General features: G+C 42.9%; 1 protein-coding gene across 4 annotated transcripts in view; it reads right to left on the bottom strand.

Annotated features, from left to right (window-relative positions):
* Positions 1-24,775, bottom strand: part of LOC139533463 (globoside alpha-1,3-N-acetylgalactosaminyltransferase 1-like) — a 56,364-nt gene extending 31,589 nt beyond the window's left edge. For 2 of the 4 annotated variants that reach the window (XM_071331499.1, XM_071331501.1), the window contains exons 1-3: positions 24,603-24,775; positions 20,749-20,787; positions 20,605-20,664 (exon numbers count right to left, since the gene is read on the bottom strand). In XM_071331499.1, the coding sequence (XP_071187600.1) occupies positions 20,605-20,664; positions 20,749-20,787; positions 24,603-24,670 (167 nt within the window). In that variant the 5' untranslated portion in view covers positions 24,671-24,775. Of the gene's footprint in view, positions 1-9,925; positions 10,764-11,924; positions 12,060-12,601; positions 12,635-18,290; positions 18,345-20,604; positions 20,665-20,748; positions 20,788-24,602 lie in introns of those variants that run through there. The other 2 variants (XM_071331502.1, XM_071331500.1) reach the window with 2 other exon arrangements.
* Between the last annotated feature and the right edge of the window lie 2,217 nt (positions 24,776-26,992).

The following is a 26,992-nucleotide window of genomic DNA, read 5'->3' as shown; positions in this document are numbered from 1 at the left end:
TGAACAATAATAGAAACACAACATGTAAAGTCAAAGATCCCAGAAATGTTCCATACACACAAAAAGCTTATTTCTCTCAACATGTTGGGAACAAATTTGTTTCCATCCCTGTTAGTGAGCATTTCTCCTTTGACAAGATAATCCATCCACTTGACAGCAATTGTCATGTTGACTGCAGGAATGTCCAACAGTGCTGTAGCCAGATAATTACATGTTCATTTCTCAACCTTAAGCCACCTCCAATGTCATTTTAGAGAATTTGGCAGTACATCCAACCGGCCTCCCAACCGTAGACCATGTATGACCACACCTGCCCAGGAGCTCCACTTCCGGCTTCTTCACATGCTGGATGATCTGAGACCAGCCACCCGGACACCTGATGAAACTGTGGGTTTGCACAACCAAAGAATGTGTGCTTAAGCTGTCAGAACCGTCTCAGGGGAGCTCATCTGCGTGCTCGTCGACCTCACCGGTATCTTGACCTGACTGCAGTTCGGCATTGTAACCGACTTCAGTGGGCAAATGCTCACCTTTGATGGTCAATGGCATGAACAGAGTTCCCCGTGGTGGTGGTGGGATTATGGTATGGACAGGCATAAGCTACGGACAACAAGCACAATTTCATTTTATCGATGGTAATTTGAATGCACAGAGATTCCGTCACGAGATCCTGAGGCCCCATTGTCGTGCCATTCATCCTCCATCACCTCATGTTTCAGCATGATAAAGCACAGCCCCATGTCGCTAGGATCTGTACACAACTCCAGGAAGCTGTAAATGTCCCAGTTCTTTCATGGCCTGCATAATCACCAGACATGTCACTTATCTCCAGATTACCAACAGCAAATTGCTAAATTGTAATTATTTCACCACTATGGCCTATTTATTGCCTTACCTCCCTAATCTTACTTCATTTGCACACACTGTATTTCTATTGTGTTATTTTTTTTATATGTATTTTTTTATTTTACCTTTATTTAACTAGGCAAGTCAGTTAAGAACAAATTCTTATTTTCAATGACGGCCTAGGAACAGTGGGTTAACTGCCTGTTCAGGGGCAGAATGACAGATTTGTACCTTGTCAGCTCGGGGATTTGAACTTGCAACCTTTCAGTTACTAGTCCAACGCTTACTAGTCCAACGCTCTAACCACTAGGTAGTGTTATTGACTGTATGTTTGTTTACTCCATGTGTAACTCTGTGTTGTTGTTTGTGTCACACTGCTTTGCTTTATCTTGGCCAGGTCACAGTTGTAAATGAGAACTTGTTCTCAACTGGCCTACCTGGTTAAATAAAGGTGAAATAAAATACAAATTAAAAAAATACAAATAAATCCACAGGACACAATCAACAGCCTGATCAACTCTAGGAGATGTGTGAGGAAAATGATGGTCACACCAGATACTGACTAGTTGTCTGGTCGACGCCCCTCTACTGTTATGCTGGTGAATGAGGACCCAAAAGCGACTTAATAGAAACAGAGTCTTTATTCCAGTCTTAAACAAAAAACGATACTCCTGGATATTATCTTAGGTAAATCCAAAACAGGAAAACTGAAATCCTCTCGTCAGTAGAGAGGAACGACTGGAGACGCGACCACAGACTGCAGGTCGCTTCGGGAAGGCACAGGCCGTAGCTGACATAGACACCTGCTCACACGCAGCATCTGAAGAAGGCAAAAACACGACAGGGCGGAACAAGGACACAGAACAGCAAACATCAAACAAGGATCCGACAAGGACAGAAGCGGAAAACAGAGAGAGAAATAGGGGCTCTAATCAGAGGGCAAAATAGGGGACAGGTGTGAAAGAGTAAATGAGGTAGTTAGGAGAATGAGGAACAGCTGGGAGCAGGAACGGAACGATAGAGAGAGAGAGCGAGAGAGGGAGAGAGGGAGGGGGAGAGAGAGGGATAGAAAGAGGGAAAGAACCTAATAAGACCAGCAGAGGGAAACGAATAGAAGGGAAGCACAGGGACAAGACATGATAATCAATGACAAAACATGACAGTACCCCCCCACTCACCGAGCGCCTCCTGGCGCACTCGAGGAGGAACCCTGGCGGCAACGGAGGAAATCATCAATCAACGAACGGTCCAGCACGTCCCGAGATGGAACCCAACTCCTCTCCTCAGGACCGTAACCCTCCCAATCCACTAAGTACTGGTGACCACGTCCCCGAGAACGCATGTCCATGATCTTCCGTACCTTGTAAATAGGTGCGCCCTCGACAAGGACGGGGGGGGGGGGAGGGAAGACGAACGGGGGCGCGAAGAAAAGGCTTGACACAGGAGACATGGAAGACAGGGTGGACGCGACGAAGATGTCGCGGAAGAAGCAGTCGCACAGCGACAGGATTGACGACCTGAGAGACACGGAACGGACCAATGAACCGCGGAGTCAACTTGCGAGAAGCTGTCGTAAGGGGAAGGTTACGAGTGGAAAGCCACACTCTCTGACCGCGACAATACCTAGGACTCTTAATCCTACGTTTATTGGCGGCTCTCACAGTCTGCGCCCTGTAACGGCAAAGTGCAGACCTGACCCTCCTCCAGGTGCGCTCACAACGTTGGACAAAAGCCTGAGCGGAGGGAACGCTGGACTCGGCGAGCTGGGACGAGAACAGAGGAGGCTGGTACCCAAGACTACTCTGAAACGGAGATAGCCCGGTAGCAGACGAAGGAAGCGAGTTGTGAGCGTATTCTGCCCAGGGGAGCTGTTCTGCCCAAGACGCAGGGTTTCGAAAAGAAAGGCTGCGTAATATGCGACCAATCGACTGATTGGCCCTTTCTGCTTGACCGTTAGACTGGGGATGAAACCCGGAAGAGAGACTGACGGAAGCACCAATCAAACGACAGAACTCCCTCCAAAACTGTGACGTGAATTGCGGGCCTCTGTCTGAAACGGCGTCTAACGGGAGGCCATGAATTCTGAACACATTCTCAATGATGATTTGTGCCGTCTCCTTAGCGGAAGGAAGCTTAGCGAGGGGAATGAAATGTGCCGCCTTAGAGAACCTATCGACAACCGTAAGAATCACAGTCTTCCCCGCAGACGAAGGCAGACCGGTAATAAAGTCTAAGGCGATGTGAGACCATGGTCGAGAAGGAATGGGAAGCGGTCTGAGACGACCGGCAGGAGGAGAGTTACCTGACTTAGTCTGCGCGCAGTCCGAACAAGCAGCCACGAAACGGCGCGTGTCACGCTCCTGAGTAGGCCACCAAAACCGCTGGCGAATAGAAGCAAGCGTACCCCGAACGCCGGGGTGGCCAGCTAACTTGGCAGAGTGAGCCCACTGAAGAACAGCCAGACGAGTAGAGACAGGAACGAACAGAAGGTTACTAGGACAAGCGCGCGGCGACGCAGTGTGAGTGAGTGCTTGCTTTACCTGTCTCTCAATTCCCCAGACAGTCAACCCGACAACACGCCCTTCAGGGAGAATCCCCTCGGGGTCGGTAGAAGCCACAGAAGAACTAAAGAGACGGGATAAGGCATCAGGCTTGGTGTTCTTCTTTCCCGGGCGATAAGAAATCACGAACTCGAAACGAGCGAAAAACAACGCCCAACGAGCTTGACGTGCATTAAGTCGTTTGGCAGAACGGATGTACTCAAGGTTCTTATGGTCAGTCCAAACGACAAAAGGGACGGTCGCCCCCTCCAACCACTGTCGCCATTCGCCTATGGCTAAGCGGATGGCGAGCAGTTCGCGGTTACCCACATCATAGTTGCGTTCCGATGGCGACAGGCGATGAGAAAAATAAGCGCAAGGATGGACCTTATCGTCAGAATGGAAGCGCTGGGACAGAATGGCTCCCACGCCCACCTCTGAAGCGTCAACCTCGACAATGAATTGTTTAGTGACGTCAGGAGTAACAAGGATAGGAGCGGATGTAAAACGCTTCTTGAGGAGATCAAAAGCTCCCTGGGCGGAACCGGACCACTTAAAGCACGTCTTGACAGAAGTCAGAGCTGTGAGAGGGGCAGCCACTTGACCGAAATTACGAATGAAACGCCGATAGAAATTAGCGAAACCGAGAAAGCGCTGCAACTCGACACGTGACTTAGGAACGGGCCAATCGCTGACAGCCTGGACCTTAGCGGGATCCATCTGAATGCCTTCAGCGGAAATAACAGAACCGAGAAATGTGACAGAGGAGACATGAAAGGCGCACTTCTCAGCCTTCACGTAGAGACAATTCTCTAAAAGGCGCTGGAGTACACGTCGAACGTGCTGAACATGAATCTCGAGTGACGGTGAAAAAATCAGGATATCGTCAAGGTAAACGAAAACAAAGATGTTCAGCATGTCTCTCAGTACATCATTAACTAATGCCTGAAAGACAGCTGGAGCATTAGCGAGACCGAACGGCAGAACCCGGTATTCAAAATGCCCTAACGGAGTGTTAAACGCCGTTTTCCACTCGTCCCCCTCTCTGATGCGCACGAGATGGTAAGCGTTACGAAGGTCCAACTTAGTAAAGAACCTGGCTCCCTGCAGAATCTCGAAGGCTGACGACATAAGGGGAAGCGGATAACGATTCTTAACCGTTATGTCATTCAGCCCTCGATAATCCACGCAGGGGCGCAGAGTACCGTCCTTCTTCTTAACAAAAAAAACCCCCGCTCCGGCGGGAGAGGAAGAAGGCACCACGGTACCGGCGTCGAGAGAAACAGACAGATAATCCTCGAGAGCCTTACGTTCGGGAGCCGACAGAGAGTATAGTCTACCCCGAGGGGGAGTGGTCCCCGGAAGGAGATCAATACAACAATCATACGACCGGTGAGGAGGAAGAGAGTTGGCTCTGGACCGACTGAAGACCGTGCGCAGATCATGATATTCCTCCGGCACTCCTGTCAAATCACCAGGTTCCTCCTGAGAAGAGGGGACAGAAGAAACAGGAGGGATAGCAGACATTAAACACTTCACATGACAAGAAACGTTCCAGGATAGGATAGAATTACTAGACCAATTAATAGAAGGATTATGACATACTAGCCAGGGATGACCCAAAACAACAGGTGTAAAAGGTGAACGAAAAATCAAAAAGGAAATGGTCTCACTGTGGTTACCAGATACTGTGAGGGTTAAAGGTAGTGTCTCACATCTGATACTGGGGAGAAGACTACCATCTAAGGCGAACATGGGCGTGGGCTTCCCTAACTGTCTGAGAGGAATGTCATGTTTCCGAGCCCATGCTTCGTCCATAAAACAACCCTCAGCCCCAGAGTCTATCAAGGCACTGCAGGAAGCAGCCGAACCGGTCCAGCGTAGATGGACCGACAAGGTAGTACAGGATCTTGATGGAGAGACCTGAGTAGTAGCGCTCACCAGTAGCCCTCCGCTTACTGATGAGCTCTGGCTTTTACTGGACATGACATGACAAAATGTCCAGCAGAACCGCAATAGAGGCAAAGGCGGTTGGTGATTCTCCGTTCCCTCTCCTTAGTCGAGATGCGAATACCTCCCAGCTGCATGGGCTCAGTCTCTGAGCCGGTGGGAGGAGATGGTTGAGATGCGGAGAGGGGGAACACCGTTAACGCGAGCTCTCTTCCACGAGCTCGGTGACGAAGATCTACCCGTCGTTCTATGCGGATGGCGAGTGCAATCAAAGAGTCCACGCTGGAAGGAACCTCCCGGGAGAGAATCTCATCCTTAACCTCAGCGTGGAGTCCCTCCAGAAAACGAGCGAGCAACGCCGGCTCGTTCCAGTCACTGGAGGCAGCAAGAGTGCGAAACTCTATAGAGTAATCCGTTATGGATCGATCACCTTGACATAGGGAAGCCAGGGCCCTGGAAGCCTCCTTCCCAAAAACTGAACGATCAAAAACCCGTATCATCTCCTCTTTAAAGTTCTGATAATCGTTAGAACACTCAGCCCTTGCCTCCCAGATAGCTGTGCCCCACTCCCGAGCCCGACCAGTAAGGAGTGATATGACGTAAGCGATCCGAGCTCTCTCTCTTGAGTATGTGTTGGGCTGGAGAGAGAACACAATATCACACTGGGTGAGAAAGGAGCGACACTCAGTGGGCTGCCCAGAGTAACATGGTGGGTTATTAACCCTAGGTTCCGGAGACTCGGAAGACCAGGAAGTAGCTGGTGGCACGAGACGAAGACTCTGAAACTGTCCTGAGAGGTCGGAGACCTGAGCGGCCAGGGTCTCAACGGCATGACGAGCAGCAGACAATTCCTGCTCGTGTCTGCCGAGCATTGCTCCCTGGAACTCGACGGCAGTGTTGCGAGAATCCGTAGTCGCTGGGTCCATTCTTGGTCGGATCCTTCTGTTATGCTGGTGAATGAGGACCCAAAAGCGACTTAATAGAAACAGAGTCTTTATTCCAGTCTTAAACAAAAAACGATACTCCTGGATATTATCTTAGGTAAATCCAAAACAGGAAAACTGAAATCCTCTCGTCAGTAGAGAGGAACGACTGGAGACGCGACCACAGACTGCAGGTCGCTTCGGGAAGGCACAGGCCGTAGCTGACATAGACACCTGCTCACACGCAGCATCTGAAGAAGGCAAAAACACGACAGGGCGGAACAAGGACACAGAACAGCAAACATCAAACAAGGATCCGACAAGGACAGAAGCGGAAAACAGAGAGAGAAATAGGGGCTCTAATCAGAGGGCAAAATAGGGGACAGGTGTGAAAGAGTAAATGAGGTAGTTAGGAGAATGAGGAACAGCTGGGAGCAGGAACGGAACGATAGAGAGAGAGAGCGAGAGAGGGAGAGAGGGAGGGGGAGAGAGAGGGATAGAAAGAGGGAAAGAACCTAATAAGACCAGCAGAGGGAAACGAATAGAAGGGAAGCACAGGGACAAGACATGATAATCAATGACAAAACATGACATCTACCTTTTTAAAAGTTTTCTTTGACCAACAGATGCATATCTGTACTTCAAGTCATGTTGAATCCATAGATTAGTGCCTGATGAATTTATTTACATTGACTGATTCCCTTATATGTACTGTAACTCAGTAAAATATTTTAAATTGCGTGTTGAGTTGATATTTTTTGTTCAGTGTCGTATTAATGAAACTATTTGTTTTCATATTATAACCTAGTGTATATATTTCGTTTTCATGTATTTTCAATTTTAACTCATCATCTTCATTCATTTTAAATGGATTCTATACATCTGTGGTTGTATTGTGTTTTGAAATGGTCAAATCTAATCCCCTAGTGGGTCATGGAACACACCTTCCATGTCGTTCATTATTTTCCATTGAACCCATAGACCCTCATTGATTATCCCTTACATAACTTCTACTTCATCACAATCCCGGATCCGGGAGCACCCCCATCAGTAAAAAAGCTGACTAGCATAGCCTAGCATAGCGTCACAAGTAAATACTAGCATCTAAATATCATTAAATCACAAGTCCAAGACACCAGAGGAAAGATACACATCTTGTGAATCCAGCCATCATTTCTGATTTTTAAAATGTTTTACAGGGAAGACACAATATGTATTTCTATTAGCTAACCACCTTAGCAAAAGACACAACCTTTTTTTCCCACCATTTTTTTCCTGCATAGGTAGCTATCACAATTTCGACCAAATAAAGATATAAATAGTCACTAACCAAGAAACAACTTCATCAGATGACAGTCTGATAACATATTTATTGTATAGCATATGTTTTGTTAGAAAATGTGCATATTTCAGGTATAAATCATAGTTTTACATTGCAGCCACCATCACAACTCTCACCAAAGCAACTAGAATAACTACAGAGACCAACGTGAATTACCTAAATACTCATCATAAAACATTTATGAAAAATACACAGCGTACAGCAAATGAAAGACAAACATCTTGTGAATCCAGCCAATATTTCAGATTTTTTAAGTGCTTTACAGCGAAAACACAATATAGCATTATATTAGCTTACTACAATAGCCAACCACACAACAGCATTGATTCAAGCCAACCATAGCGATAACGAATAAACCAGCAAAAGATATCAATTTTTTCACTAACCTTCTCAAACTTCTTCAGATGACAGTCCTATAACATCATATTACACAATACATATAGAGTTTGTTCGAAAATGTGCATATTTAGCGGCACAAATCGTGGTTATACAATATGAATAGTAGCCAAAATGCAAACAAAATGTCGGGGGAAATCTTGGGAGAGGCACCTAATCTAATCAGTAACTAATCATAAACTTGACTAAAAAATACAGGTTGGACAGCAAATGAAATATACATTAGTTCTTAATGCAACCGCTGTGTTAGATTTTTAAAATTAACGTTACTACGACATACAGCGTGCGTTAAAGCGAGACCGCATCGAAATTAATGGCGGAATAGGAGTTTTACATTTTTCAACAGAACAACGAATTAACATCATAAATACTTCTTACTTTTTGATGAGCTCCCATCAGAATCTTGGGCAAGTTGTCCTTTGTCCAGAGGAATCGTTGCTCGGTTGTATATTGTCGCCTTCAACTTTGGAATTAGCAGTAAACATTAGCCATGTGGCGAAGACGTGTCCAACTCACTATAACGCAGCACAAATAAATATCCGAAAATCGCAATATACTGATATAAACTGATATAACTCGGTTTAAAATAACAATATTATGATGTCGTTAACACCTATATCGAATAAAATCAGAGCCGGATATATCTAACTCCTATAACGAGAGCTTTCTAGAACGCCATCCTGAGGTCTGTCTTGCGTCATGGAGAAAGTTGAAAAGAGTGGACCCCACGTTCCAAAACCCTTTATATGTCCTCAGATCTGCCTAGCAACTCCATTCCAATTCTCCCTATTTGTTGACATCTGGGGGAAGGTGTATGCAGTGCATCTCGACCAATAGAAGACATGCAAATTAATAAACTGACCTCAGAACAACCTGCCTTATTTCAGATTTCTCACTTCCTCACAGGAAAATTGCTCCAACTCGAGTTCTGTTTTACTCACAGATATAATTCAAACGGTTTTAGAAACTAGAGAGTGTTTTCTATCCAATAGTAATAATAATATGCATATTGTACGAGCAAGAATTGAGTACGAGGCAGTTTAATTTGGGAATGAAATTTTTACAAAGTGAAAACAGCACCCCCTATTGAGAAAAGGATAACATTGATTATCCCTTACATAACATTGATCATCCCTTACATACCATTGATTATCCCTTACATAACATTGATTATCCCTTACATAATATTGATTAGATGGTACAACTTGAATTGAAGGATTTCCCCTTTTGCCTTGCCATTGGCAGGATGCTTTTACACAAGGAAGTGAATCCTCCATAATACCTTATTTAAAGGGGTGTTTTCCTTTGTTTTCATGTTGTTTTCATGCTGTTTACAGTACATGTCTAGTGGTCAGAGGTTGTTTCTGGACAGGAATGCCAGCTCCACGTAGACCTTCTGCCAATGTTATTCTTAATGGAAATTCAGTCCACCACTGGGTCTTGTCTGATCTACACCTCTATAGATGGAACCGGTGCAATATTCCCTATTTCTTCATCTCTCCACTAAACCACTGGTTTGTTACTCATACACCACATATGGTTGTCACATGGATAGATGTAGTTTTTAGTTAGACTTTAGAAAATATAACAAGTAGTGAAATAACACAAACATTCTGAAAGCGGCTAAAACTTTATTTTAAGGAAAAATATAATAATAATCGTAATATTTTATTAGACATATTTATTGAGATTGTTCCCAGTAATCAACATACACAGTAGATAGGCTACAGAATACAGGATGAATAAGGTTATAAAACAATTATATTTTCCTCTAAGTGAAGAACGTTATGATCCCCAAACTACACCAGTGACTGATATACAGTACATTTAAAATAGTACTTTTATGTCAGTGTATATATTTCACCAACAGAAAATGAATGGCGCCGGACAGCTGTATACCCAATGTGACCTTTTATGCCTTTCCCTAACCTTAACCCAAACCTCAGTGAAGCTATACCTGAACTTAACCTAACATTAACCATAACCCAAACCTCAGTGAAGCTATACCTGAACTTAACCTAACATTAACCATAACCAATTAAGTTTTTCTTCTGCCGGGCGAATAATTCCTCGTCCTATACATTGGGACGAATTTCAGCATAGTTTTTAATGACAGTAGAGAAGCGAATGACTTTGACCTCGTTGGTGTTGGTCTTCGTGTCGTCCCACTGGTACTCTGGAGACAACAGCTTGCTGGGCTTGTTGTAAAGCAGGTACCTGTTGAGGTGACTCTCCTCCTGCCAGGCAGCCTCGATGGAATTCCTCGCGTCCTCTTCAAGCTGCTTCCGACATACCTTTGTTAGTGTGTACACATCCTCCACGGATCCTCCGAACACAGCCCCGGCATAGTAGTAGTCTCCCTCATCCATGGGGATGTAGGCTGTCGAGGCTGGACGCCGTTCGTATGTGAATTGGTCACGGGTCGCCTGGTACAACCATGGGTGAATCACAGCAACCAGCCTGCCCAGAGACTCGGCCCCCCAGCGAGCGTGGAACTTGCTGTCCACGTCAAGACAGAAGATGTAGTCGGCCTCCCTGCTGATCTGACGTTCGATGGCTGTCTGGATGATCTCCATCCTCCGGGCTGATATCTCCTGCCAGCGGTTTGAACCTGGGACCTGGATCACACTCAAATGTCTCCCCTGGGACATGTTGACTGATGGAACATCGTCGGGACGATCAGTGAAAACGTAGTAGCGCACGTTGAAGTCGACCATGAAGTGCTTCTCTGCTGTCTCCAGGAAATCTCGGAGAAAGCGGACGTATCTGTCAGAATTTAAAACAAACAGGTAACTGCCAAAATATAGGAAATAGAGAGATGAGCCACCACGAGTCACCTTGGGCCACCACGAGCCACCTTGGGCCACCACTAGCATCATTGGGCCACCATCAGCCACAGCTCTAATGCACCTTGGATTCTACAAGTGTCTGAAACTCTATCGGAGGGACAATTTGGTGTTTTGTTGATGGTGGTAGATAACGTTCTCTCAGACACCGCCTCATTTGGATTGAGATCTAGTGTCTGTCATATGGTTCACATGGTTTTCATGCTCATCAAACCATTTATTGACCACTTGGGCCCTTTAAATGGGGACATTGTTGTTCTGGGGGCAGAGCCATGGTAGCTAAACGAATGACCAAAATAAATGGCCATCCCAGCCTTTTTACACATGACCGTAAGCATAATGGGATGCTAATTGCTTAATTAACTCAGGAACCACACCTGTGTGGAAGCACCTGCATTCAATATACTTTGTAACCCTCATTTACTAGTGTTTTCCATTATTTTGTCAGTTACCTGTACATAACATAAGGGTTTAAGATGCCTTGCTCAAGGGCACAACGGCAGTATCAGGCACCTGAGTTTCTGATGCCAGCAACCCTCTGTAACTGTATGGTCATTCTCATAGGACTGTATAGGACATATTGCAGTTCTTGACACAACCTGTTCTGGGCGCCTACTACCATACCCTGTTCAAGCAGTATCAGGCACCTGAGATTCTGATGCCAGCAACCCTCTGTAACTGTATGGTCATTCTCATAGGACTGTATAGGACATATTGCAGTTCTTGACACAACCTGTTCTGGGCGCCTACTACCATACCCTACTCAAAGAAACTTAAATATGTTGTCTTGCCCATTCACCATTGGAATAGCACACATACACAATCCATGTCTTAAATGTGTCGAGGCTTAACAATCCTTCTTTAACCTGTCTCCTTCCCTTTGTCTACAACTGATTGAAGTGGATTTAACAAGTGACATCAATAAGGGATCATAGCTTTCTCTTGGATTCACCTGGTCAGTCTGTTATGGAGAAAGCACGTGTTCATAATGTTTGTACACTCAGTGTAGTTTCAATGTTGTCAAAATATTGATAATTTAACTTCCCTTTTGAACATTTGGGAAAAGTTGTAGGCTACTCACTTTCCAACGGCAAACACTGTGGTTGCTATGGTGAGGTTCATGGACTTGTAGATTATGTCGATGAGGTCAGGGTCAAAGGTTCCTTCCCAGATGATGGGTGCCGACCATGGGGTGACTGCCATCACATCAGTACGACTAAAGAAACAAAACAAGATCAAGCCTGACTGTATTGTACTGATTATTACCTCAATGTTTACAGATATACAGATCAAGCCGGACTGTATTGTACTGATTATTACCCCAATGTTTACAGATATACAGATCAAGCCTGACTGTATTGTACTGATTATTACCTCAATGTTTACAGATATACAGATCAAGCCTGACTGTATTGTACTGATTATTACCTCAATGTTTACAGATATACAGATCAAGCCTGACCGTATTGTATTGATTATTACCTCAATGTTTACAGATATACAGATCAAGCCTGACTGTATTGTACTGATTATTACCTCACTGTTTACAGATATACAGATCAAGCCTGACTGTATTGTACTGATTATTACCTCAATGTTTACAGATATACAGATCAAGCCTGCCTGTATTGTACTGATTATTATCTCAATAGTTTTGCAATTTAAGGTCCATGAAAAGACGTGTGGTATACTAGGCTACACGCTGATGTGGACGATAACAATGAGACGTAACTAACATAAGATAACAACACTACTCACCCCACCAAGACACTGGGCTGCTTGTACAATAGCCTGGGAGAACAAAATGTAATTCATTAGTTGATTGCGTCATTGTAATGAAGAGATGTTGTTACTCTCATAGAAAGTTGCTAGTGCCAAAAAGGGTTTTCAACTTTTCTACTGTCGGGGAAACTTTTTTTATATTGGTTCTTTGGATAATCCTTTATTTAACTATTTTTAGAACTGCTGAGGAGTGCGTTTTCTGTGATTGTTTGTTCTAAACAATGTTAAACGATGAAATGTCAGGTAGAATATGAATATTAAAGTCTGGTTTGAGTTGTCAAGAACATTTTAAATTGTTTACTTTATTTGATTCCCAATTGTATTTTGTACAGTATATTTATAGTAATCTATATTATTTATTTTATATTATTCAAGCCTTAGAATAAAAAATTGGCTGACTTTGTTGTGCGTACTAAGAATATAGTATGGTTTGGTACGTTTTTAGTTAATAGTACCTAACTCACGTTCTGACCTTTATTTTCCTTTGTTTTGTCTTTAGTTAGTATGGGCGTGAGTTGGGGTGGGCAGTTCTATGTTGTCTGTTTCTATGTGGGGTTTTCTAGTTTGGCCTGACATGGTTCTCAATCAGAGGCAGGTGTTTTGTGTTGTCTCTGATAGGGAACCATATTTAGGTAGTCTGTTTTGTATTGTGGGTTGTGGGTTATTGTCTATGTCATTACGTAAGTTGCCTGTGTCTGCACTTGTCGTAGTATAGCGTCACGTTCGTTCGTTTGTTGTTTTGTTAGTTTGTCAAGTGTTCTTCGTTTCGTCTTCGTTAAATAAATTCAAGTATGTATTCAAACCACGCTGCGCTTTGTTCCGATCCTTGCTCCTCCTCAGACGAGGAGGATTACGACGTTCGTGACATGCGTACTAAGAATATAGTATGGTTTGGTAAGTTTTTAGTTAATAGTACCTAACTAAATCAAGGTAATCAGTTTCCAAAAATGGTTTGAGTAAGGTCCTATGAATCTGAGTTTCATTGAAGTTAATATTTTGAGATGGTACAACTATTGCACTACTCAATGAAGTTGAGTAAAGATAAAGCATGGCAATTAAATATGCAGCAATTACATTATTTAAACATATTTTTAAGATAAGTACGTACATTTTTTTTGAGTTTGCATAAGTACAAGTAATTCAAAAAGATTTAGGTGGGACCTTACTTTTTACTTTTGAGTTTAACTAACATTTTCCGAGGTAATCTGTTTCTTAAAAACATTTGAGTTCACGGAACTTATCTGGTTTTACAGTGAACATGGTGTGAGCTATTCTTATAAATCTGCCAGAGAACTAGTTTGGATTTAAGTATAGCTTTTGTATTACTGAAGCCTTTATTGAGAGGTCTAAGGCTTTAGTGTATAAATAGGCCCGTTTAATTTTTTCTGGCATACCGTTCCAAGTAAAATGTAATATTTTTTGCTCCTGTAATTAAAAAAACTAGTTGGTAGGTGTAGTCAAGGCCATAAGGAAATAGGTAAACTGGGGTATGACTAAAGAGTTAATCAGGGGGATTTTTCCACAAATAGACAGATATTTTCCTTTCCATTGTAGCAAGATCTCATCTATTTTTGTTAACTTTCTATTAAAATATATTGTAGTGAGAAAATGTCTTTCTTTCGGGATATGAATACAGAGTATGTCAGCTTCGCTGTCAGACCATTTTATTGGTAAACTACACAGTAATTACATTTTTTTTTGTGATCCAATACGTAATATAGTAGTACACTTGTTTAAATTTGGTTGTAATCCAGAGAGGTTTGAATAATTGTCTAGATACTCTATGAGGCTGTGTAGGATTTATAAGAAAACATTAATAGTCAGCGGACAATGACATTTCCAATCCCTTGATATTATTGTAGGATCTGATTTTAACAGCAAAAATTTTGATGGCAAACATAAATAGATATGCCGATAGTGGACAACCTTGTTTTACTCCTCTTGACAGTTTAATACTTCCTGAGAAGTAGCCGTTATTTACTATTTTCCACCTAGGGTCACTAAAACATAACTTTAACCTATTGTATTAGAGATTCTCCAAAATTGAAATATTCCAGGCATTTAAATCTAAATTACATGCGTACTTTATCAAAAGCCATTTCAAAGTCAGCTATGACTTTCATGGTATTCTGTTGTTTCCAGACTTGTCTTATCTCCTTATGGCTGAAGGGGCAGTAATGAGTAGCTTGGATGAAAGTGCCCAGAGTAAACGGCCTGCTCCTATGTCATAGTTGCTAATATATGCATATTATTATTAGTATTGGATAGAAAACACTTTCACAGGTTTCTAAAACTGTTTGAATTATGTCTGTGAGTATAACAGAACTCACATGGCAGGCAAAAACCTGAGAAGTTCCACTTCCTGTTTTTATTTTTTCTGGGGGTGCCAGATTTTCAACCAAGCTCTCATTGAAATTACAGCGAGATATTGATGTGTTTTCACTTCCTACGGCTTCCACTAGATGTCAACAGTCAATAGAACTTTGTCTGATGACTCTAATGTGAAGGGGGGCCGAAGGAGACAGGAATTAGTCACCACTGCCACGAGCCGGCCATGCTTTCACCATGCGCGTTCACATGAGGAGGACCTCCGTTCCACCGCTCATCTGAAGTCAATCTAATTCTCCGGTTGGAACGTTATTCAAGATGTATGTTAACAACATTCTAAAGATTGATTCAGTAGATCGTTTGACATGTTTCTACTGACTGTAACGGAACTGTTGGACATTTCGTCACGTTATAGTGGACGGTAGTGGACGTGCTACCGCTACCATCCACAGAGAGGAGCTGGCGTTGAGAGCGCTGCAGAGTGAGAGTCGAGTGAGAGCACTCCTCGCGTGCTGAGGAGCGTGACACCAGTCCGGTGTCATGTGCACCTGTTTCACGCATCTGGCTTCCAGTGCGCCTCCCCATTCCGTTTTGTCCTGTGTTTCCTCCGCGCACTCGCCCTGAGGTGCGTGTCATCAGCCCGGTGCCACCTGTACCGGTCCCACGCATTAGGCCTCCAGTGTGCCTCCACAGTCCAGTACGTCCTGTTGTGCCTCTTCCCCGCACTCGCCCTGAGGTGCGTGTCATCAGCCCGGTGCCACCTATACCGGTCCCACGCATCAGGCCTCCAGTGCGCCTCCACAGTCCAGAGCTTCCGGCGACAGTTCCCAGTCCAGAGCTTCTGGCGACAGTTCCCAGTCCAGAGCTTCTGGCGACAGTTCCGTCCAGAGCTTCCGGCAACAGTTCCCAGTCCAGAGCTTCCGGCGACGTTTCACAGTCTGGAACCTCCAACGACGGTCCACAGTCCGGAACTTCCTGAGACGGTCCATGGTCCGGAACCTCCTGAGAAGGTCTACGGTCCGGAACCTCCTGAGACGGTCTACGGTCCGGAACCTCCTGAGAAGGTCTACGGTCCAGAACCTCCTGAGATGGTCTACGGTCCAGAGCCTCCTGCGACGGTCTGCGGTCCGGAACCTCCTGAGAAGGTCTACAGTCCAGAACCTCCTGAGATGGTCTACGGTCCAGAGCCTCCTGATACGGTCTGCGGTCCGGAACCTCCTGAGACGGTCTGCGGTCCGGAACCTCCTGAGACGGTCTGCGGTCCGGAACCTCCAAAGACGGTCAGCAATCCAGAACCTTCAGCAGGGGTTCTCAGTCCAGAGCCTCCTGCGACGATCTACGGTCCGGTGCCTCCGGTGACGACCCACGGTCCGGAGCTTCCGGCGACGATCCCCGCACCAGAGCTGTCATGGAGGATGAAGTATCTACGATCGGAGTGGGTACTTCGCCCCGCATTGGAGCCGCCCCCAACGTCCTGTGTCATTCATCGTAGATTCCCACCCGGACCCTCCCCTATTAAGTCAGGTTTTGCGGTCAGAGTCCGCACCTTTGGGGGGTGGGGTACTGTCACGCCCTGACCATAGAGAGCTGTTTATTCTCTATGTTGGTTGGGGCGTGATAGTGACTAGGGTGGGTCAAATAGGTGATTAATGGTTTATGTTTGCCTGGTATGCTTTCCCAATCAGAGACAGCTGTTTATCGTTGTCTCTGATTGGGGATCATATTTAGGCAGCCATTTCCCCTTTGTGTTTTGTGGGATCTTGTCTACAGATAGTTGCCTGTGTGCACACCAGTAGCTACACGTTTAGTTCGTGCTTTTGCTGTTTTTGTTCTGTGTTCATATTAAATAAAGAAAATGTACGCCTTGGTCCAATCCTTACGACGATCATGACAGTATGTCTATATAGGTATGTGTATATGTGTGCATATGTGTATGTACATGGATATATATATTTACATAAAAAATATACTGGGGATTGGAAATTATCCAGACAATTACATTGATGGAAGCAACAATTTTTCCGCAATATTAAGCTGATCCACCCCTTAAATAAAAAAATGTAAATTAAAATGTAAAAAAGTGTTTGTCCTCAGGCCCCTAATCCATTTCTACAACACAGAATGTACACGTGTGTGTATAGTTCATATGTTATCGTGTGTATGCATATGCCTTTGACTATGTTAGTCTTGCTTCACAGTCACCGCTGTCCCATAAGGTGTATTTTTATCTGGTTTTAAGTCTAATTGTACTGTGTCAGTTACTTGATGTGGAATAGAGTTCCATGTAGTCATGTCTCTATGTAGTACTGTGCGCCTACAATAGTCTGTTCTGGACTTGTGGACTGTGAAGAGACCTCTGGTGGCATGTCTTGTGGAGTATGCATGGGTGTCCGAGCTGTGTGCCAGTAGTTCAAACAGACAGCTCCGTGCTTTCAACATGTCAATACCTCTCACAGATACAAGTAGTGATGAAGTCATCTCTCCTGCGCTTTGAAAATATCAGTGAAGACACTTGCCAGCTGGTCAGTGCATGCTCTGCATACACGTTGTGGTAATCCATCTGGCCCTGCGGCCTTGTGAATGTTAACCTGTTTAAAGGTCTTACTCACATCGGCTACGGAGAGCATGATCACACAGTCATCCGGAACAGCCGGAACATCAATCACATACAACCTCTAACTTAGTCTTAATTAACATAACTAAAGCCCACAGCCACTGGAGGACACACCCCTACCTAATTACCAACCCCCCCCCAAATCAATTCTCCACCAACCTCATGTTTACATCCATGGGTTAAACCACGTGGATAAAAAACTACATTGAAATTCCACTAATTATTTTGTTCTAGAGATTGTTGCTGATGTACTCAGAGACAGATTCATTGCGGTGAAGAAACTAACGTCCATGGGCGTGGCGTAGAGTTTGGCCAGGAGCATGGAGTTTGGACAGGAGCATGGAGTTTGGACAGGAGCATGGAGTTTGGCCAGGAGCATGGAGTTTGGACAGGAGCATGGAGTTTGGCCAGGAGCATGGAGTTTGGACAGGAGCATGGAGTTTGGACAGGAGCATGGAGTTTGGACAGGAGCATGGAGTTTGGACAGGAGCATGGAGTTTGGACAGGAGCATGGAGTTTGGACAGGAGCATGGAGTTTGGACAGGAGCATGGAGTTTGGCCAGGAGCATGGAGTTTGGCCAGGAGCATGGAGTTTGGCCAGGAGCATGGAGTTTGGACAGGAGCATGGAGTTCGGACAGGAGCATGGAGTTTGGACAGGAGCATGGAGTTTGGCCAGGAGCATGGAGTTTGGGTAGCCAGCCAAATAAAATACAGATACCCACCTTTCTGGAGAGATGATGTTCCGTACTCTGCTCCTGAATATGGGCTTACTCAGACTGTATGAATAGAAAGACATAGTAAAATGATTAATGATGGCTGTACAGTATACATAATACACATACTGAATCTATTGTAACTATTATCTATGCCAGCTACATAGACCATCAGACTGTTAAATAGCCATCACTAGCCAGCTACCACCCGGTTACTCAACCCTGTACCTTAGAGGCTGCTGCCCTATATACATAGACCATCAGACTGTTAAATAGCCATCACTAGCCAGCTACCACCCGGTTACTCAACCCTGTACCTTAGAGGCTGCTGCCCTATATACATAGACCATCAGACTGTTAAATAGCCATCACTAGCCAGCTACCACCCGGTTACTCAACCCTGTACCTTAGAGGCTGCTGCCCTATATACATAGACCATCAGACTGTTAAATAGCCATCACTAGCCAGCTACCACCCGGTTACTCAACCCTGTACCTTAGAGGCTGCTGCCCTATATACATAGACCATCAGACTGTTAAATAGCCATCACTAGCCAGCTACCACCCGGTTACTCAACCCTGTACCTTAGAGGCTGCTGCCCTATATACATAGACATGGAATCACTGGCCACTTTAATAATGGAACACTAGTCACTTTAATAATGTTTACATTCTGCTTTACTCGTCTCATATGTACTGTATATACTGTATTCTATTCTACTGTATTTTAGTCAATGCCACTCTGACAATGCTAATCATAATACTCATATATTTCTTAACTCCATTCTTTTACTTTTAGATGTGTGTATTTCGCAACATCCGCAATAACATCTGCTAAATATGTATTTGTGACCAATAACATTTGATTTGATAATTAGTGATGGGCACTGATATGGAAACTCTATATCGATGTCAGCTAAAAAAAATTCAAGCTGATATCAATATCATATCGATTTTATGAATAACCAATTTAAATATCATTTTGGTTTTATGAATAACCAATTCAAATATAATATTGGTTTTATGAATAACCAATTTAAATATCGTATTGGTTTTATGAATAACCAATTAAAGTATAATTTTGGTTTTATGAATAATCAATTTAAATATAATTTTGGTTTTATGAATAACAAATTTAAATATAAGTTTGATTTTATGAATAACCAATTTATATATCATATTGGTTTTATGAATAACCTATTTAAATATCATATTGGTTTTATGAATAACCTGAGGGTAGCGAATCGGAAGCCTTTTCCCTGGAGCTAAACAACAAATGATGTTACAGAGACAAGATCAAAGCCTGTCGTTGACAAATGTTTTCCTTCCAAGTTTTTTTTTATTCCAAGTAGAATAGCAGCCATTTTGATAATTATAATAGTAAAAACATTGTATCTAAAAATTATAAAACAAAATTAATCCTGAACACTTAGCTAACTCTCCCAACATCACACACACACAGGAGGGGGAAGCGGCAGCAGAGGGAGAAAATATATTATAAAGTAGAGAATCCCATACACGTCCAGAAGTTAAATTTGTTTTTCCACCAGGAAGAGGAGTCTGATGTTTTCGTTCCGTTGGGAATAACATTGCAACTGTGTCAATGTTTCATTGTCTGTTCACTTCCATAGCTTTGTGAAGTCCAGACAACTGCATGCTGATTGCCCATTAGGACAACTGTGAATTATCTGGCAGCATAACTTTTATCCACATTTCTAAAAATCTGTTTTTTGCTTTGTCATTATGGGGTATTGTGTGTAGATTGATGAGGGGGGAAACCATTTACTCCATTTTAGAATGAGGCTGTAATGTAATAAAATGTGTCAAAAGTCAAAGGGTCTGAATACTTCCTGAATGCACTGTATATGTAGCCTTAGAAATAAGATTTATTAAATCAATAACTTGCTAACATCAGATAATTTTGATCCTCCAGGAACTGTCGTATGCTCTTCTTAATAATAGTGTAGGGTAACAGCAACGATGAACCAACATCACAATATGACTTGTTCACATCCTTATTGGTGCCATGACGATGTTAGACACCATCTATCAACAGCCAATAATACCCTTGAGAGAAATGATAGGTTAGACTGTGAAGTTCTAAATATTAGTTTCTCAGCTTGTCCTGTCAGGTCTATAGTGTTGAGGAGCGCATTGAGGTGTTGAATGACTGAATGTAATCCCATAATAGGCCATTAGAACCACTAGTAACTGTGTAACTGTAAATTATTTAACGGGTAACATTAAATTAAATAGGAAAGAGTGTTTAGAAGTACCAAGTATCATGACTTGTTGGGAGGATTTCTCAGTTTATTTCAACTAACCTGGTGTTCCTCTGGTCCTCATCAACCGGGATATCTCTGTTGGAAGCCTCACACCAAACCCTGTGAATATGAATCAAATCAGAAAATCCATATCACAGTATAGCATCATTAGGGTGTAATAAATGAACAGAAACTTGAGCTTACCCATTGAGCCTTTCATTGAAGAAGCTGTAGTGAACATACCTATCGGAAGAGAGGAGAGAATCAGTTAAAGTCTGTCATGAAAAGCATTTAATTTATTACACAACATGTGCTGCTGACACTGCTTTTCATCCACATCAGATGTGCAGCTTGTCTTTGAAACGTAACGCTACACAATTAGACCGACGTAACGCAATAATGCAGTTAGCTACTGAAAATGGTGATCCAGCTTAGTTGAGTCGAGTTACAAGTTTGCGTATCCTATTGTATTACGGTATATATACATTAGGCTTTACACTATCCTTACATTACCTTGGATGTGGTGTCATGCTGCGTGTGTGTGTGCAAACCATAGTATATAATAGTATTTAAAAGAAGGCGAGTGTAACGATAGTCTGTCGTCCTCCTCATCGGACGAGGAGAGGCGAGAAGGATCGGACCAATATGCAGAGTGGTTAGTTTCCATGGTAATTTAATAGACACGAAAACAATATGCGATACAAAATAACAAATGAAACTACGGTGACATTCCCGTGTGGCGAAACACTAACAAGGAACAAACACCCACAAACCACACGTGAAACCCCGGCTGCCTTAGTATGATTCTCAATCAGGGACAACGATTGACAGCGGCCTCTGATTGAGAATCATACCAGGCCGAACACAAAAAACCCAACATAGAAAACACACATAGACAAACCCACCCCAACTCACGCCCTGACCATACTAAATACATACAAAATAAGGGAAAGTAAGGTCAGGAACGTGACAGCAAGATATTCAAACTATACAGGAGCTTTTCAATTAAACCATATTGCACACTTGAATAATGCAATGATTAAAAAGTGTGAAGAAATGTTTTAAAGGGTTTAATCTTTAGCTATTACAACAACAATGATGTGTAATTATTGCATGGGCACGTGGCCTCGGAGAGACATTGTGTTTATTTATGATGCCCACGATAATATATATATATATATATATATATAGTTGAAGTCGGAAGTTTACATACACTTAGGTTGGAGTCATTAAAACTCGTTTTTCAACCACTCCACAAATTACTTGTTAAAAAACTATAGTTTTGGCAAGTTGGTTAGGACATCTACTTTGTGCATGACACAAGTAACTTTTCCAACAATTGTTTACAGACAGATTATTTAACTTATAATTCAGTGTATCACAATTCCAGTGGGTCAGAAGTTTGTTGAATGTTCCAAGTTGTGCCTTTAAAGAACTTGGAACATTCCAGAAAATTATGTCATGGCTTTAGAAGCTTCTGATAGGCTATTTGAAATCATTTGAGTCAATTCGAGGTGTACCTGTGGATGTATTTCAAGGCTTACCCTCAAACTCAGTGCCTCTTTGCTTGACATCATGGGAAAATCAAAAGAAATCAGCCAAGACCTCAGAAAAACAATTCTAGACCTCCACAAATCCGGTTCATCCTTGGGAGCAATTTCCAAAAGCCTGAAGACACCACGTTCATCCGTACAAACAATAGTACGCAAGTATAAACACCATGGGACCACGCAGCCATCATACCACTCAGGAAGGAGACGCATTCTGTCTCCTAGAGATGAATGTACTTTGGTGCGAAAAGTGCAAATCAATCCCAGAACAACAGCAAAGGACCTTGTGAAGATGCTGGAAGAAACAGGTACTAAAGTATCTATATCGACAATAAAACGAGTCCTATATCGACATAACCTGAAAGGCCGCTCAGCAAGGAAGTAGCCACTGCTCCAAAACCGCCATAAAAAAAGCCAGACTACGGTTTGCAACAGCACATGGGGACAATATTGTACTTTTTGGAGAAATGTTCTCTGGTCTGATGAAACAAAAATAGAACTGTTTGTCCATAATGACCATCGTTATTTTGGAGGAAAAGGGGGGATGCTTGCAAGCCGAAGAACACCATCCCAACCGTGAAGCAAGGAGGTGGCAGCATCATGTTGTGGGGGTGCTTTACTGCAGGAGGGACTGGTGCACTTCACAAAATAGATGGCATCATGAGGCAGGAAAAGTATGTGGATATATTGAAGCAGCATCTCAAGACATCAGTCAGGAAGTTAAAGCATGGTCGCAAATGGGTCTTCCAAATGTACAATGACCCCAAGCATACTTCCAAAGTTGTGGCAAAATGGCTTAAGGACAACAAAGTCAAGGTATTGGAGTGGCCATCACAAAGCCCTGACCTCAATCCCAGAGAAAAGTTGTGGGCAGAACTGAAAAAAGTGTGTGTGAGCAAGGAGGCCTACAAACCTGACTCAGTTACACCAGCTCTGTCAGGAGGAATGGACCAAAATTCACCCAACTTATTGTGGGAAGCTTGTGGAAGGCTACCCAAAACGTTTGACCCAAGTTAAATAATTTAAAGGCAATGCTACCAAATACTAATTGAGTGTATGTGAACGTCTGACCAACTGGGAATGTGATGAAAGAAATAAAAGCTGAAATAAATAATTCTCTCAACTATTTTTCTGACATTTCACATTCTTAAAATAAAATGGTGATCCTAACTGACCAAAGACAGGACATTTTTACTAGCATTAAATGTCAGGAATTATTTAAAAACTGAGTTTAAATGTATTTGGCTAAGGTGTGTGTAAACTTCCGACTTCAACTGTAGATGGGGAATACAACCATCCCAGCTCTGCAGATTTTGCTGCGAAGAGACAGAATCATTAGATCATTTGTTTTGATGTAGCTCGTTTTTGGTTGCAGGTTCCGGAATGGATGAAGAATTACAACATTTAACTCTGCAAATACCACTGCTGAATGGTCTGAAAAGTCATAGTCAACTGATCGATCAATAATATAATAATACTTTTAGACAAAATGTTTTTGTTTAATTTACAATCTGTAGAAACTATGAGAATAGAAAGGTTCAGACTTTTTATGGAACATCACAGTTTAAAAATATACAGCGCATTCGGAAAGTATTCAGACCCATTTCCTTTTTATTGTTACATTTCAGCCTTATTCTAAAATAGATTAAATAAAATGTCCCTCATCAATTTAAATTAAATAAAATGTCCTCATCAATCTACAGACAATACCCCATAATGACATCACAATACCCCATAATGACATCACAATACCCCATAATGACATCACAATACCCCATAATGACAAAGCAAAAAAAGGTTTCTATACATTTTTGCAAATGTATAATTTTTTATATAAAAAAAAATGTATTTACATAAATATTCAGACCATTTGCTATGAGACTCGACATTGAGCTCAGGTGCATCCTATTTCCATTGATCATCCTTGAGATGTTTCTACAACTTGATTGGAGTCCACCTGTGGTAAATTCTATTGATTGGACATGATTTGGAAAGGCACACATCTGTCTATGTATTTCTGATTGATGAGGGAAAATACGATGTAATACATTTTAGAATAAAGTAACAAAATGTGGTAAAAGTCAATGGGTCTGAATACTTTCAAAATGCAAGTACACTTTTAGGTGTCGGTATACTTTAAGGTGGACCAATTAGCACGCAAGGTACACTTAGTTGACATAAAATAGTACTAAAACACCACTTGAATTCAACTTTAAATGTAGTTGTCCCAAAGTAACACCATTTAAGTAACATTAAATACATGCATAGTATATAAAAAATACAAAAAAGAAAAGTATACTGAAAAAGTACACCAAAGCTAGATAAAGTGCACCTTTAGTGTACATGGGATATGCTAGTGACATTATTATTTGCAATTATCTTTCAGTGTCACTACAAGTACACTGAATGTGTATAGAGAACACAGATGTAGTTGCTCCAAAATAACACCATTTACAGACACACATAGTATATGCATAGTAATTACATAAAATATAGAAACATACATACCCCAGAAGCAAGAAGATTCCAACAATGAGAAGGAGAACAAACAGTTTTACATTTGAACTGAAACGCATTGTTCCTCCAATAGTGTCAGCAAATATTTAGTTTATCCTACACTAGAAGCAATTTCCAATCAAATGAAGATCTCTCCAATGAAACCAGTGGATCTCTTCAGCAAGCCTAGTCAAATGAGGAGGAGGAGGAGTCTCAGCCCTTTGACCTGTACCTCCATGGACTTATACACACATCACCACAGTAACCCACACCCAAACCAGAAGTAACCTGAAAATAGAGTCCTTTACCAACCAACCCTAACCAGTTGTACATGTAGTGTCCATCCAAATAAGACAGTAGAGCCAAATAAGGTGAAATATGACCAAATAAGGTCAAATAAGGCCTCAGATTTAGCATTAATTAGGATTCCTGAATAGCTACTCTTCTTGGGGACCAAACAGGAAACAACACAACAAATACATAACATACATACATATACATGGCACTACATTTACATTACAATGTAGTCATTTAGTAGACGCTCACATTGATTGGTCACAAGTATAATATTAATAACTCTTTCACCAGTAAGTAAATCCTTGTGAGAACTTATGACCCAGTTAAAGTTGTTAGTTGTCAGTTAAAACTGGTTCTTCTGGTTTTAAGTCAGATGTCAAGTTTACATTCTGTCCTTTGTTTGCAAATGCAGTTTCTCTATCTGGTCAGCTCTCCCTCAACCCAGTCTCAGGGGCTCTTAAAGGGGCAGACACCCATTTAACATGAACATCCCTCCTAACTTCTCAAAGACAAAACCATTTGGACATTTGTTCAACAGCAGTAATAATAGTAATAATAACTAGATGGTAATTGTACATGAAGTACAACTGATGGGACTTGCTTTAACTCTAAAAGTATGTTTCTGGTAATGGTAGAAGTTTAAAAACGTTTTAAACAACTATTTAAAGTAAAGCAGTTGTAAGTATTTTTTTTTTTAAACGTTATAGTAGTATTAGTGTCTGCAGTAGTAATTCTGGTGACTGGTTATAGTTGAAAAGGTAGGTAGATTAACATTATAGTAGTATTAGTGTCTGCAGTAGTAATTCTGGTGACTGGTTTTAGTTGAAAAGGTAGGTAGATTAACATTATAGTTGTCACGCCCTGACCGTAGAGAGCCTTTTAATGTCTCTATTTGGTTTGGTCAGGGTGTGATTTGGGTGGGCATTCTATGTTCTTTATTTCTATGATTTGTGTTTCTATGTTTTAGCCGGGTATGGTTCTCAATCAGGGACAGCTGTCTATCGTTGTCTCTGATTTGGAATCATACTTAGGCAGCCCTTTTTCCCACCTGTGATTGTGGGATGTTAACTTTGTTAGTGGCACTATAGCCCTCGGAAGCGTCACGGTCGTTTATTTTGTTTCTTGTGTTGTTGGCGACATTCTATAATAAAAGGAAATGTACACTTACCACGCTGCACTTTGGTCTCCTTCCGACGACGGCCGTGACAGAACTACCGACCACCTAAGGACCAAGCAGCGTGGCCAGGAGAGGCAGCCCCAATACGTTTTTTTTGGGGGGGGGGGCACACGGGACGGTCGGTGGAGCTGAGGTTGGAAGCAGAGACAGTTAAGGAGTTGATGTGGAGATTGGAGGAGAGAGTTAGGAGAGAGCTGCTGTGTTGGTGCATGAGGCACGACATTCGCCCTACGGAGCGTGTTCTCAGGTTAATGTCACCTGAGTCAGCTCTCCATACTCGTCCTGAGGTGCGTGCTAGCCGTCGGGTGAAGACTGTGCCAGCCCCACGCACCAGATCTCCTGTGCGCCTCCCCAGCCCTGCACGTCTTGTGCCAGCTCTGCGCACTGTGTCTCCGGTGCATCTGCACAGCCCAGTGCGTCCTGTGCCAGCGCCCCACCTTTGCCGGGCGAAGGTCACTATCCAGCCAGGACGGGTTGTGCAGGCTCTACGCTTGTGCAGGCTCTACGACCTCCAGTGCGCCTCCACGGCCCAGTGTATCCAGTGCCTACTCCCAGACCAGGCCTCCTGTATGTCTCCCCAGCCTGGTGAGTCCTGTGCCTGCTCCCAGAACCAGGCCTCCTGTATGTCTCCCCAGCATGGTGAGTCCTGTGCCTGCTCCCAGAACCAGGCCTCCTGTATGTCTCCCCAGCCTGGTGAGTCCTGTGCCTGCTCCCAGAACCAGGCTGCCTTGACGTCTCCTCACTCCAGTGATGATCCATGGCCCGAAGCCTCCAGTGATGATCCATGGCCCGAAGCCTCCAGTGATGATACATGGCATGAAGCCTCCAGTGATGATCCATGGCCCGAAGCCTCCAGTGGTGATCCATGGCACAAAGCATCCAGTGGTGATCCATGGCACGAAGCCTCCAGTGATGATCCATGGCACGA

Source organism: Salvelinus alpinus, chromosome 11 (assembly GCF_045679555.1).
Source record: "Salvelinus alpinus chromosome 11, SLU_Salpinus.1, whole genome shotgun sequence".
In the NCBI taxonomy this organism is placed as follows: Eukaryota; Metazoa; Chordata; class Actinopteri; order Salmoniformes; family Salmonidae; genus Salvelinus; species Salvelinus alpinus.
Note: the sequence above shows the minus strand (reverse complement) of the source record. Positions and strands in the feature narration are given on the sequence as shown.